The 14,818-nt window shown below is 40.2% G+C and overlaps 1 protein-coding gene across 1 annotated transcript in view; it reads left to right on the top strand.

Moving 5' to 3' along the window:
- The window catches only part of necab2 (N-terminal EF-hand calcium binding protein 2), a 143,220-nt gene extending 137,775 nt beyond the window's left edge, over positions 1-5,445 (top strand). The window contains exons 11-13 of the mRNA XM_073472777.1: positions 1,620-1,697; positions 2,586-2,677; positions 5,338-5,445. Of these exons, the coding sequence (XP_073328878.1) occupies positions 1,620-1,697; positions 2,586-2,677; positions 5,338-5,366 (199 nt within the window). The 3' untranslated portion in view covers positions 5,367-5,445. The remainder of the gene's footprint in view (positions 1-1,619; positions 1,698-2,585; positions 2,678-5,337) is intronic.
- Positions 5,446-14,818: the final 9,373 nt, after the last annotated feature.

The following is a 14,818-nucleotide window of genomic DNA, read 5'->3' as shown; positions in this document are numbered from 1 at the left end:
TCAATGGAAAAGCTAAAAAAAACAGTACATTACCTGCCTCACACCAAGTGCCACATGAACAAAGTTAGCACCTAGCTAACGGACAAGATCTTTTCCCCTAACAGAACGAACACAGAGCTAAAAAGAGAGTGAATATTGGATTAACATTTGTTAGGTGAACACAAACAATACTCTGTTCAACTCAATGTGTAAGTAGTAATGCTTAGTTCACATCTTGTTGCTCTGGAGATTAACTGAAATCCGTTAATCCGGTTTAATGATGTGGGGAACTTACCAACATGTTGAGTACGTTCACTACCAAGTCTTCAAATTTTGCAGCTTGGTTATACATACTTATACATTAAATGCAAACGTCCAGATAGACTTTCAAAATGAAGTGTGCTGACAAACTGCACATGTTATGACTTTTGGACTGTTATTAACATTGTCAAGTGGTCACGGTTTGGTTAGGTTTAGGCAAAATGAAAACTACCTGGTTACAGCATACTTTGGGTGATATATATATATATATATATATATATATATATATATATATATATATATGTAACGTAACATAACTCAGGCAATGTAATGTCAGTCATGTAACGTCACTCACGTAACATTAAATGTTAAAAACAAATTACTCTCCTTCACAAATGGGACCAGAATCCATGACCTGTCCAACCACCCCCTGCACCCCTGACTCAAGACATGACGCTGCAGTGGTACCTACAGTGTCAAACTAAGAAGTGTCGGGCCACCCACGAGGCTGCAGTATCCGACACATTGGCAGCGAGAACGTGCTGGAATATCCACGTCCATGTGAGCGCTAACTAACTCTTAAGCACCATTTTTCTGCAGCCTGCAACCAAAATACTCGTGCTGACGAGCTGCAGTCCCCTTCGGGCTGTTTAACCTTTGTCAAATAGACATCTCAAGCCAAATAACAGACTTTCTCATGACGGTGCTTCCAGTTCACTACTGCAGTGCTTAAATGCAGCACTTGCTGTGAAAACTGAGTGAGTGAGTGATTTCCAGCACCTTGTTGAACCCAGACTTAAACACATTCACGCTGCACCAGAGGGAATACGGAGCTCTTGTTCATTACTGCAAAGTGTAGCCCCCATAAAGTGCCTCAAAGAATCGGCCCATAACATCCAGCTCTCGCCGTTCACACTGACCTGGTCATACATTGTTCCACTGTATTATTGCTCATTTCATTTTTATGGGGGGGGATGCAATTTCCCAGCCCTCATCTCGTTGTTAAGTGATGTGACATCAATATTGTATACACCGTCTTCTTTTTCCTGAAAGCCCGACTATTGTTGTGTGTGTGTGTCTTTTTCATTTCGATCATATGTCTCTAATGTGCTCCTGTCATGAGTATCGCCTCTTTATATCCGCTCCATCCTCAAACTTTCTCTTTGACTCCCTTTCCTGCTCCATCTAATCCATCTTTTCCCTCCTCTACCATCACTTATGCCATCAATCTGTCGTATACATGCATCCCTCCCTCCTCTCTCCTCCATTTTCCATTTACCATTCTGTCATAATTCTCACTTTCTCTACCCTTCACTTTCGACGCCACCTACCCTCCTCTATTATCCACTCATTCCTATTCTCCTCTGTCTCCGCTCCAGTGTGACTGCAGTGCGCCTGCCTGACGGTTTATCCTTTGTCGTCTACGAGTTCTGGGATGGAGAGGAGGAGTGGAAGAGGTGAGTTTTCAATCACATATGGCTTTATGTACTTAAAATAATAATATTCAATCTAAAGCCTAAGCTTCTTGCAAATATCTGTCACTCATGCTTGTATTAAAAGGCTGATTTCCTGTGACTTGTGTGAACAAGCTTCTGAAACAGCCTTAATGCAGTCAAAGTCACAATCTTGCTGTGACAAGGAACAGGCAGGATGAAACACCTGTAAATGCTGAGGAAGGCCTATTGCTGCAGAATCTCTCATTTCCAATGCTGATCCACTCTAAAAGTATTAACAGTCATTACTGGGTGTGGACATTCATTTTGTTTCTGAAAATGTCTTCGAGTCAGCACTCTGACTCCTCTGAAAAGTTTTTTGGAGCTGAGCAGGCCGTTCCTTCCTGCCATTGTTTTCATTGATTGGTGATTGGCGAAATAAAGAGAGCGCTCGCGTCTCTTCCATTACTGCCACGAGCCCGTTGGATAAATTCCTCCATCCACATTTAATTAGCATACTCCAGCCATTCGCTCACTCCAGAGCTGCAGAAGCACTTGAGTTGCGTCAGGTCATCATGATTTAGTGATGGTGCTGGTGCTGGGCGCGAGGAGAGGCTGCTGATGTAGCTGCCTTCTGATCTGAGCTTCTGCTCCACTGCTCACAGCATCTCTCCGCCATTAATATTTCAGCTCTTACAGTAAAGGCTGGGGGCTGTGCTAAGCGGTTGGGGGCTATGTGTGCTCACGTGCGTCTGTGAGTGGCTGTGCAGATGTGTGTGCTCGTGTGAATACAGTATGTCTTATGTGTGCAGCTGTGTGTGTGTGTGTGTGTGTGTGTGTGTGTGTGTGTGTGTGTGTGTGTGTGTGTGTGTGTGTGTGTGTGCTCTCTCACACTCTCCCTTCTGATTCCAGGCACCTCCAGTCGGCCCCTAACAAAGCCTTTCAGCATGTGAAGGTGGATACACTGTGCCAGCCAGAGGCCATGTCCTCTGTCGCCGTGCCAGGTCAGTGGTGAAATACTACAGAGTCCAGCTGGAGAATGAATGAGGGCTATTGTTCTGTCAACAAATAAAGGAGGAGTGAAAAAATGCTGAATTAAAGCGCATGGACTGTAAACACATAAACTTACAAAAGAGCTTTAGTTAAATGTACTACGTGGAACTTTTGACTGGCTATGAAACAGTCTCAGTTTAATACTGATGCCTCTATCTGATCTACATAAGGACATGGTTTTTTAATCTCAGCCCTGGGATTGACAGGGCAGTGTCATTTGTACTTGTAGTGAAGTATAACTGTTCCATAAACACCTTTTAAATGTAAAAGATATCAGCCAACTCAAATCTGAAATCATATTTGCTCAGCGATGTCTCATCATCACATTCCCCCAGAGCGCAGCGGAGAGGGCCGGACGGTTCGATAATGAAATGATCATCTTCAGTTGTAGAAATCCAAGATTACATCAGATATCATCAGAGAATGAAAACTGTACACATAAAACATAAGTACGTTTTTAGTTTTCATAGAGCCTAGTTGTGTAGTTGTGTGTAAAATGGCTGCAGTGAACACCACCAACTGTGCTGTCACGGCTGACACACACACACACACACACACACTCTCCAGTCAGCTCACCCTGTACATCTTCACAACCAGTGGATTGTGTGAATTAAGAGACCATGAAAGTAAAGTCAGTGACAGCTCTCACACAATCGTTACACTCCATATCCTCACTGTGCCAATGATATGGAGTGTAACGGAGTGCATTATCCTGCTAATAATAATGCAGGCCGCGTTCACCGCAACTAAACTTCAATAAATGAATGAATTGTATTCACGTATCAAACTTTCACTTCAAATGATATCCTAGGCTACATATAACTACTTGTTGGCCGTTCGTCAGGTTTAATAAATCTGAATATTTTTTGGCGTACGCTATTTTCGGCTTTTGGGCGCACGTACACTTTTACTACGGATCCTGCGCAGTGTTATATAACTGAGACCCCAGGACTGAAAACATTGAGCTAGAATATTGGCTCTTTCTGTATAATTATTATGGTTATTCTTTCCAACCTATCTGGGTTGGATAAGTCATAAAATTCTTAATTAACAAAAAAAATTAAATTAACTGATTTTTATGGAGGAGTACTGAGGATTAACTGAGCAGTCTGCTCTGTAGTCTACATTGTCTTATCTTCTTTTGTCCAAAGAATCAAGAAAAAGTGAGAAATTCCTTGTCATAGCTTTACAGTGTTGAGCTGCTTTACTTTAATATATTTGTGTTACTTTATACTTTTTTCCACTACATTTATTTGATAACATTTAACTTATAATAAACTAAGATGTATTATTATACGTTATTGTAAACTACCCTGTAATCAATTACAATTAGCTGCATCTTTACCAGCTGCAACATTAAAGTTATGCTCACACATAATGCATCACTATTTCTAATCTAATAATATAATATACATTATTGTGAAATAAGCCATTCTGTATAATGAGCGCTTTTACTTTTGGTACTTTAAGTACATTTTGATGCTAATGCTTTTGTACTTTTATTTAAATAACATTTTGAATGCAGAGTATTTTTACACTTACAGGTTTTGTTTATGTTTACTTAAAGCAACATTATGTAGAAATTGGCATTTTGTTTGATTTGGCCCCCTAAAGTTTCTGAGTGTGACACCACTGTCTTTAATACAAATCCCAGGTCTGTAACAATGTCAGATGTAATGTAGGTGCTAACTACAAACAGAACTCATTACATCATAACAGTGTTATGTGTTGAAAACTTGTATGTTGAAGTAAACATGTATGTAACACTATGATCCTCCCCTCTCACCGAAGTTACATAGTGCAGAAACAAGAGACAGAGACACCATTCAGCCTGTTACAAGACACTGTACCATCAACATGATGTTGAGGCTGTTATCTTAAGGTAGAAAAAAGTTACATAATGTTGCTTTAAGTAAAAGATCTAAATACTTAATCCAGCTCAGGTGATTTGATCATTTCATTTAATTTCCACATAAAGAAAGATAAGTAGGATCAACCATACAGTATCACATTTACTCTCAGATAGCAATAAAAAAAACATTCAGCTTCAGCAGCTAAAGGATAGAGACCTGATATAGGTGAAGACTATTAAGATTTCAGCTCTTAGTATTAAACAACAGACCAGAATAGATGTTAGACAGAAAATAAGGAAATTACGTAACAGTACACATATACAATTATACAAATACAATTACAGAACAGAACTAATGGTAATGCAGCGCTCTCATAATCCTCATTAGTATTCGGTCAGTATGGCTGACTGTGTAATTACTTGAACAATAAGATGCTCTGAACAGTTAAAGCAGCCTGGCATCATTTAAAACGTCTGACACTGGCAGGCGTCCATGCTCCGAGGCGTTCACTGTCACTGACTCGAGGTGATGCCTGGCTCTATGCCATTCGTACTTTTTCTCATCTAATCCACGTTTTTTTTTTTTTTATCCACCTCTCCTCTCCTCTCTGTCCCTTTCTTTCTTTCTCATCTCTATTCAATCTGTTTCCTCTCATTCCCTCACATGTCTTTCTGTCTGTGCTCCTCTCTGGGACTCTGAATCTCTCTTTCGCTCTAATCTCTTTCTAACTTGTCGTCTCTCTGTCTCTCTCTCTGCAGCCGCCTGGTGCAGTGTGAACAGGGACTGAGCATGAAGATATTCAACTACACGCCAAGACTCCCCGGACACTCCCCACTCCCTCTGTAACTCCCCATCGGACCCTAAATCCTTCTCCCCCTGCGTTTCACCCGCTCTCACACCCCCAAACCCCTTCCCTCTTTCAACCCTCACTCCTCCTTAACTCTTTTTGTAAGTACATGTTTACACAGTGCAAATGAATGGTGTCAACTGCAGTGAAAATTGAACAAACAGTGCATTTTACAATGTGAGGTTACTTCAGTGCGTTTGCATCTCACCATAGTAGTTTGCTGACTCAAGATATCAACAATAATGTCATGTTTTCGAGTAGCTGAGTTTTGTCATGTAGCAAGGACCCTGACGTTGAGTTTTTCATGTAGCAGTTACTGTTTTTGAGTAGTGCATCTGGGAATGAGGCCGTTTTCACTCCTGTTGGGGTTAAATTTACCGCAGGTAGCTCATCTGTTTAGCTGTTATTTCATAGTAGCTGCTCATTCCACATTTGCTAACACATAACACATTGTTATAATACTTTTTTATTTCGTAACTGACCAAATGCTTTGGACATTATTCTCACATCAGCCATTCTGAACACGCATGTTATGTTAAGGAAAAGAGGTCTATCGACGGACGAAGTTACCAGATTAGCTTGCAATCTCAGGAAAACTGAATGTTTGAATTTAGCTTGGAGGCTAGCTAGCTCCCTAGCTAGCTGCGACTTACGTGTCTGAGTCCCTAACGGAGTTGGTGTTGTGTCCAAAAATATACATAATGGGGTGAAAACCATGATGGCCTTGCAAGCAACGAAAGGATTTTCAGAAATGAACAAGTAGGTCACCAAATGTGTCAAAGTGTTTAAGATTTTCTGCATTGATATGGACAAAAGCTAGCTAGCTAGAGCTAGCAAAAAGTTACTACCTTTACTGATTCAGTAATTAGATAATTATCAATGATAATAATAATACCATTTAGTATAATAATGCACACAATATTCATACATTCATGTAACGTAAAACCTTGGTTCCTCATTTTAATAAGTTTCAAGTTTCCCAGAGAGACTTGTGATAGCTGGCCAAATGTCATATTAGCCTAAATGTAAGACATCCCTTACTTCTGTTTTTGTAGGGGGGAAAATAACTCTTTTAAAATATAACACATCTTACATCTTTAAAACAAATTAAAATAGAAATAAATTCAGCCATCTCGAAGACAACTTTGGCTTTGATCTGTGGACTAGTTGAATTATTCCAATAAAAACAGCATTTTCCTGAATGCATCTGCACATTCATGCTATCAGAGAACCAGGGTTACAGTCATAACTTTAGGTTTTAAATGCTTACTTACATTTTTGCCAGTCTTTAAATGAATGCATTGAATGCGTTCAAGTGTTGTTATCATTTATATCTGCACATGGTATTTTACCTCAAAATACAACCCTTTATTTTTTCGGTACCTCCATATCCATTAGTTTTGTTGTCTGAGCTTTATCTCGTTGAGTTTGCTCACCCTAAGTACATGTACAATGGCTGCTGTGGGAGTAATGTCTATGATGGTATATACACTCATTTATAAACTCATGCTGGTTTTTGATGAGCCACAGAACCCTCAAGCCAAATCTCTGTGAAGCCAGACATCAGGATTAGAGACCGGCCAATAGGAGAGGGCCACTGAAGTATTCAGCATCCCGCATTATGAACAGGTATCCGTCTTCACAAATATTTGGGTATGTAGATGCCAGTTTTTGGTTGACAGTTGATTTGAATTTCTCATGTAGCTTTTATTTCATGAAACACTGACACGAGGGTCATGTGAGAGGTGAGATGAACAGATCGTTTTGCTGTCAAGAAATCTTTTCTGACTCCGACAAAAGTCTGCTGCTACTTTGAGACAGAAGTATAGCGATGAAGGCAGCGCCTCACTGTTCTCCATGCAGCTAACATTAGTTTCATTTCCACCTTCTGTTTGTGTATTACTTATCTGAATTGGCGCTGGGTAGCTTATATTAGCAGTGTGAGTCTAGTAGAGAGTGTACATATATGAAAATGTTGTTCTATTCTGATTATATTTGTATTTATTGACATCTTTTAGTGCTATGGTGCAAATTTTTCCTCAGTGGAAGCAGCGGTAGCTTTGTAGGCACTGCGGCTTCTTGTAACAGTTTGTTTGAATCAGAAAACCTACCATCAGACACTTCAGACTGATTAACCCATCTGAATGACACTGAATATGAAGCCTTAAACATCACCACATGGTAGAGGAGGTCTTACGGTTTTCAAAAGATTACTTTTTCTTTTTTTGATGTGACGTAAACTCCCAGTAAGCAGGGAAATGCCCACTTGCGGTCTGTCAGTGTGGACCTCTTGGCATCAGATTACACAACACCAGTTTCGTGTTGCATTGACATATTATTGAGACAAAGATAGTTTCGCCATTGCATTAGATTCCTGCGCACCAGACTTTCTCATCAACAAAGCACTGGGGAAATAACTTGGACATAGGACTTCACATCACTTAGCATACTGTAGCTGATAGCATCAATCTCTTTCACACTCAATGATCATATATATCCCCACCATTAACCCCAGCTACAAGAGACAAGGGACTTGATATCTATAACTCAACTGGAGGACCACACAGAAGGATGTGGACCACCAGAATCAAATGCTCGACGGGTCTGATCAGTTGTCTCCCAAAAAATAAGACAAGACCAATGTCTGGAAGCTCTGATGAGCACATTACTGTCACGTGACCAACGATAAAACTGTTCAAGGAAGGATTGCTTACAGCAGAGGATTGGTGTCAGCTCCTGTTGGCCTTGGTTTATTTCCACCATCCAAATAACCTCCAAGAAACCTCTACAGCAAACTATACATTAATGTGATCAGCCTACAAATTGGCTAAATTGGCAATTGGGATACTGAAAAACTATAATGAGGTCAACAAACAGAACAAAAGGTTAAGTCTTGTCTTATTCCTGCCACATTTACTGTTTGGCGTTTCCCTTGATCTTGGTGGATTTGTTGGAAATTGATCAGACCCGCCTCTGCATCCGCTCCGATCTTTCTTGATCCTTGGAGCAAAGCTCACCATGTTCGAAAATAAAATCTTCATCCATTCACCCTGGGATGAGCTGAGGTCAAAACACCCAAGATTCAGTCCCCCAGACGCCTCACCCAACCTCACCACCACTAAAACCACCCCGAGCCCACCATCGAAAAACAATCAGACCGTCACTCAGAAAGCACAATGTAAAAATGAGTGAATATTGTGACTTGAAAATAGAGTATATTAGAGGTTGTTGAGTTTAATGAGAGTATTTAGAGATATATTGTGTTACTGTTTATCTGGTGAAAGGTTTGTTGATGAATCACTCCTTCTTTATAGCTCTATACTTTCAAAGGTGCCATCTTGCCATCCACCTCACTGTTGACTCTATTTTCTCAGTTTTCATCTGTGAATGGCAGCCAATCTGTCATCTGCCAGTACTTTGGTAGCAGTGAGTGGGGGATCCAGCTACACTGATACTAATCGATCCAGCACTTCTTTTAGAGCTCTGGGCTGCACTGAGCGGGGCGGGGCTGTGTGGAATGTGGAAGTGTTGCATATTATTCGATATATTGTAACAGAAATACGTATTACAGTAGGCTTATAGAACAGGCATGCGAAGGCGTTGCTGCTTTATCTGTGAAATGTCTATTAATCTCTGAGTGTCTGTGTTAAAGGAGTCTTGTGGAGCTTTTGACCACTAGTAGCGCTGTGGAGCAATGTGTTTACGAGTGCGTAAAGTGATTTGTTTGTCTGGTGCAGGCGACATGATATACATTCTTGCAGTTTCACGCAATTTTGCTGATCGGTAGCTCGTGGCAGTAAAGCATCAAGAAATGTAGCACAAACGAAGGCTGCTAGCAAACATGGATGTAGCTAAACAATGCAGGATTCAAAATGTTTAAAAATGACTTTTCAGATGTTTTGTGAGGATTAAAATGTATTATGTTACATCTGGAAGACCTCAAGGACACACACAATGAGGCTGTTCAGTCAATTATCCAGTTACAGTATAGTCAGTTATCCAGCTATAGTTAGCATAGTTAGTTGGCTGTGGTTTAGAGTGGGTCTAGTTCACCTCAGTTTTAAATGCTAAACCAAAGTGTGTCCACAAGGAGCACAGGCTCAGCTGATCCGAAGCTAACCTGAGGCTAATCTGATGACATTAGCTTAAAAAGGTGCAATATGTACGAATTTTAGTTGAAAACGTTCAAAATTTAACTAAAAATATTAACAGAATGAGTTTTGACGTTATGGCGCCTTTGTATCGTTTGCGAAGATATACGCTCAAGCTAGCATGTTAACAAGCTAGCCCCAACCGGTCCTGGTCTAAAGCTCCTGTGCTAGCAGTGCCAACACTTCCACGGTTCTCGACGTCCTGGTCCCGACTGCTAGCTGCACAGCTAAATAGCTAACAGCAACAACCGTTGGCAGCAGTTAGCAGCAGCATATTGTAGCGATATGCTGTGCTCTATTGGTTCAGAGTATGATTTTGACAGGTGGTCATTCTTACATACTGCACCTTTAAGATCTGCCAAACAACATCATAATGTCATTTTTACTCACTGTTTCACTTGTATGTTTAGCTTTCAAAAAATGTAAATGGCATGCTAGCAGTGATTAGTGATGTGCGAGTCATGAACGAATTGTTCAAAACTCGAGATTCTTTTTACTGACTCGGGAGTTACGAGTCATTGTCTCCATTAACTGGTGACTGACTCACCGCTGCTACCGCCAGCTAACTGCAAAGAGGAGACATGCCTGACTCGAAAACCCGATTCACTTTAGTGAGCGACTCATACAAACAAAGTCAGTAAAAGGAATCGAGTATACCATCACGAGCAGTGATTTTGGTCACCGAACCTTTTTTGACATTTATTTGCGCAAATATTTTAAAAATATAAATGTGAAAATCAGTAACCTCAATCATGAGATGTACTACTGGAAGATTAATATTTCATTCTAAATCCTGTCTCCTGTTCCCAGTAGCAGAAATCAATTTTCAACATATTCTAACTTACATTACATCAAGTTACAGGCTTTTATCCGTACCTCCATCTTGTCCTGATTATTGCAGATCATTATTTATCGGGCTGTGGTCTGCAGCTGGTGCAAAATGCAGCAGCAAGCTTTGTGACAAATGATGAAAGCAGAAACTGTACCGCTCCATGACTTGCCTGGATTACCTAGGCTCCCTATAGAGTTCAGCTTAAGATTCTTATTCTCTTTTAGTTACTTTAAGCTGTCCATGACTTTGGTTGCATTAGTATGAGATCTTATAACACCCTATTCTGCACCAAGGCCACTCAGGTTTGAGGGTTGTTGTTCTTCTGCTTCTTTGACTTGTGGTAATAATAAGCTCTAAATGACTGATAGTCACAATTGCTAGTTTTTGAGAAATACAGACTGTCCTTCAAATCTCTTGAATGGTGTCTGCAGTAGTTAATTGTTAGATAACACTTCTACAGTGATATAAACCTCTGAGGACACAGCGATGATGTTAAAGGTGTTGCATGATTTAAATGCAGGTTCAGACCCACCCGGACCCACCATAAAGGAGACCTATTTTGCTTTTTCCTTTGCTTCAGTGTTTTATGTATGCTCTTGTGCATGTAAAAGATATTGAAAGTGAAAAAAGTCAAAGCCCTGACCAATGGAAGCTCCCCTCTCCGACAGAAAACACTGCTCCTAAAATGCCTCATCAGAAGCCCCACCTTTAATTATGTGGCTTTGTGACATCACACTACGTCACCATGTCATACTTTTGCATCATTTATGCCACGTGGCAGGTTTGGCATAGGGGGATACACTGAGGGGGATACACTGCTGCAGCACTGGACAGTGTGAGAAAACTGATGTGTTTTTGAGCACTAAAGCATGTAAACATATTCTATTAGTAACCCAAAATAAAACAATGAACCCAAAAAAGAGCATATGTCTCCTTTAAACTGCAGCTAATGACAGTGAAAAACAGTGAATGTAACATGACGTTGGTGTGTTTACCTGAAGGCTCCACAAGGCTCCTTTAAACATTCACTTCTTAAAAAAAATACTCCTTGCACTCCTGTGCCACTTCAAACTGTGTCAGATCTTGTATGTGTTGAAGGAGGAGCTGCTGTATTCTGAATAGAAACATAAAGCCATACTGCATGGATTGATGTTTACATGTAAGTGACTTACTTTACTGATAGCCATAGTTTTTCAGTACTCGAGTGCCCAGCTGAACGCAGCCCACACGCTCTGATCGAGGGTTTCTTTCCTGTACATTGTGCCCAGCTTGGTTGGGTTGTGTATATGAGGTAGATAGTGAGTCAACTGTCAGAAATGCCAATACTGTTTCCTATTGATACATTCCTGAATGTCCCTCAGACTGTGCAACCTGTTTCTTTTCTATCCTCCTACTCCTCAGTGCAACCTGTGCTTTCGTCATTCAATGAAAGAGTTATGACACTGGAAAGTAGTGAGACAGGATGTGAGACCTTGATTGAATGTTTCCTGGCAACATGAAAAGATTAAACACAGAGGGACATCGCAGCCTCGGCGTCTGGAGCTGCAGGGGAGCTGGTGGACAGACAGCGTGTCACCAGGTTTACCTCAACAAGTGCTGTTCCTCCATACCAGGCCCATCAGGAACCAACCCAAACGGACCAGTGTCATAACTCTTCCCTTCTATGGCTGTGTTCTTTTCTATCCTTCAACTGAGTGCATGTCAACTGAATGTCCAGTAACTTCTTTGCTGTAGTATTAGGCCATGCTACTCTTCAATGGGTTTTGTGCATTTCTTACCTTCTTCTTTCTTTTCTAGTATTCCTATGAAGGAGACAGAGACTAAAAATCTATTATATAAAATATATATGACTAGAAAAATGGCATACAAGAATGAAGATTCACTTTTATGGCAATGTTTAATGAAATATTAATTCTCAATGTATGTTTCAGTAAAAACTGCTTTCTCTTCTTAAGTGTAGAGACTTATTGCAGGGATGCAAGTATTATATTTGGTCTTTAAAGAATATCTTGTTGAAATTCTAGACGATGTAGAGTGATGCAATTCAATAAAACTATAAAACTGAAAACTGCTTTGTGGCTTTTAATTCTGCTGATTATTCACATCGGTGCTAATTTCACGCTGAAGGGTTTCCAGCAGGTCCAGGATTTATTTAACTTCAATGTATCTTGTGGAGGAATTCTTGTCCTGATGGAAGTCGAATCATCCGGCGGGACAACCCTCACTTCAGATGTTTAGTATTTTAATGAGATGAGCCATAAACAATCCACTTCACCTGATCTATGGTACAGTTTCATTAAAGGGGCACCCCACTACATTTACATATCAAGTGAGCTGGAAAAGTGGCTAAATTAAGTGTACGGGAGATTTCTGAGTGCTTTTGATGTACACTCCATACAATGAGAGTGAAGGAGCCGCACACAGGAGAAACAAAATTAGGAAGTGTTCATATTTTACACTAAAAAGGTCCAGTGTGTAGGATTTAGAGGACCTACTGGCAGAAATCAAATGTAATCTTCATAATTATGTTTTCGTAAGTGTTTTTGTTGAAGTCCCTCTCCTTCCAGTGGGCCCCATTGGACGAAAAATTGAAGCCAATGGCGAGTGACATTTTTGATCCAGTTTCAGTTGTGCCATGAATTGCACGTTTGTCAAGTTAAAAATAATTTTACAAGTCAAGAAAGTAAGAGTTTGTCATGAAGACAGTAAAATACCATTTAGTTTTATGTTAAAATGCTCAGTGAATTAAATCATCTCGCACAATATACGTCACCAACACCAACATGGCCGTCACTGTCACAGAGGAAGTATTAGATGAGGTGAAAATCACAACAAGTTTGGCCATATTGCCGTCTGCAGTTATGAGTAAATTCATGAATAAATCAACCTACAGGGGTAACAGACAATATATTGACTTGTTACAGTGTGGTTGAAGATTATGGACTGCAGTCTGGTAAGTTAGAATTACAGGTTATTGCAACGACTGCTTTAGGTGATCTATTGTGATAAAGTATGTGTTACTGTGTTGTCATCAGTGTATAAGCAGTTGAAACCAAAAGTCTTGTTTCCGTAACCTTAGAATGAGCCTCTTCTACCTACAGAGGGAGCAGGTACTCTGTGGTCACCATATAAGCCCAGGATGAACAAACACTGGCTATAGAGAGGGCCTTTCAAGGTTTTAATGGTCAAGGTAGGTTTTCTCAACACGCTTGGAAGGGGAGGATGAGTTGAGGGGTATTTAGTTGGTTGCAATCTGCAACCTCATCGCTAGATGCCACTAAATCAGTGGCAGTTTTTCCATAAAATCATTCAATATTGTTGTTCTTCTTGTTGTACAAACATATCACAGGCAAATTGTGCTGTGAAAAAACAAGATTTTTCCGCCCATTTGTGAAGTTTCATCTGCAGAGACATTAGAAAGTCAGCTTTATTGACATCCAATGCTGCACATGTCATTTCTGGTTAGTATGAAATAGCTGAGTATGCACATGTTTTAGTACTTATATACTATTTATCTATTAAGATTTAGTTTGTCCAAATATACAGTGTAGTGTATCGAATGTAGTATGCAAAAAATACCAGGATGTCCTACTGCCTCTGGTTGCAGCTGCAGTTTGCAAGCCAGCAGGATTTTTTGGCTATTCTGCCCCATAATTCTCTGCACAGCTGAAGATACATCACATCGACTGAGCTGCAGAGAGAGCAGACAGCTGGCCGCTGTCCAAACACATTCTTTGTCTCTTTACTTCAGATTCTGCACTACACACACTGCATTAGATGTATGAACAAGAGGACCAGAGATTATTATGATGTAGTATATTCCAATTGTACTGTATACATGCTGCATACAAGAGTACATACTTTGTGAGGGCAGCTGCAGTTTGTACTGAAAGTAAAAAAAACAAACCCTTACACTGTGGTGATTAGTATGCAGTACGTACTGTGTAGATGATGTATGGGTGTGGGATACACTATTAGTGACCTTCACTAGAGACTAAAAGTGGGAATATCTCAGGTTCTGTTGCTTTGATAGACCTTTTTCACGGCAGCCATTTTGACTTGAGATAGTAGGACAAATACAGGTGTTACCAATGATACTAATTAAGGTTCTGTTCCATTTAGTGTAGCAGAGCTTTTCTAATGACCCAACATCCGCAATAGCAGCACCCCGACTCTGTTTGGCCTGAATGGAATGGAAACTTAATTAGTATCATTGGTAACACCTGTATTTGTCCTACTATCTCATGTCAAAATGGCTGCCGTGAAAAAGGTCTATTTTGACCACTCTTTTCCAAAAAGCAATCTCCTGAATCCTTAAACTTTATGTAGGTGCAACACTAAATCACTGGAGTGCCCCTGTAAACATAATGGTTACTTGTGGAACTAAGTCTAACTAAGGCAAAAAAGTG

This window comes from Pagrus major, chromosome 8, assembly GCF_040436345.1.
Source record: "Pagrus major chromosome 8, Pma_NU_1.0".
Lineage (NCBI taxonomy): Eukaryota > Metazoa > Chordata > Actinopteri > Spariformes > Sparidae > Pagrus > Pagrus major.
This window is presented reverse-complemented; position numbering and strand designations above follow the sequence as displayed.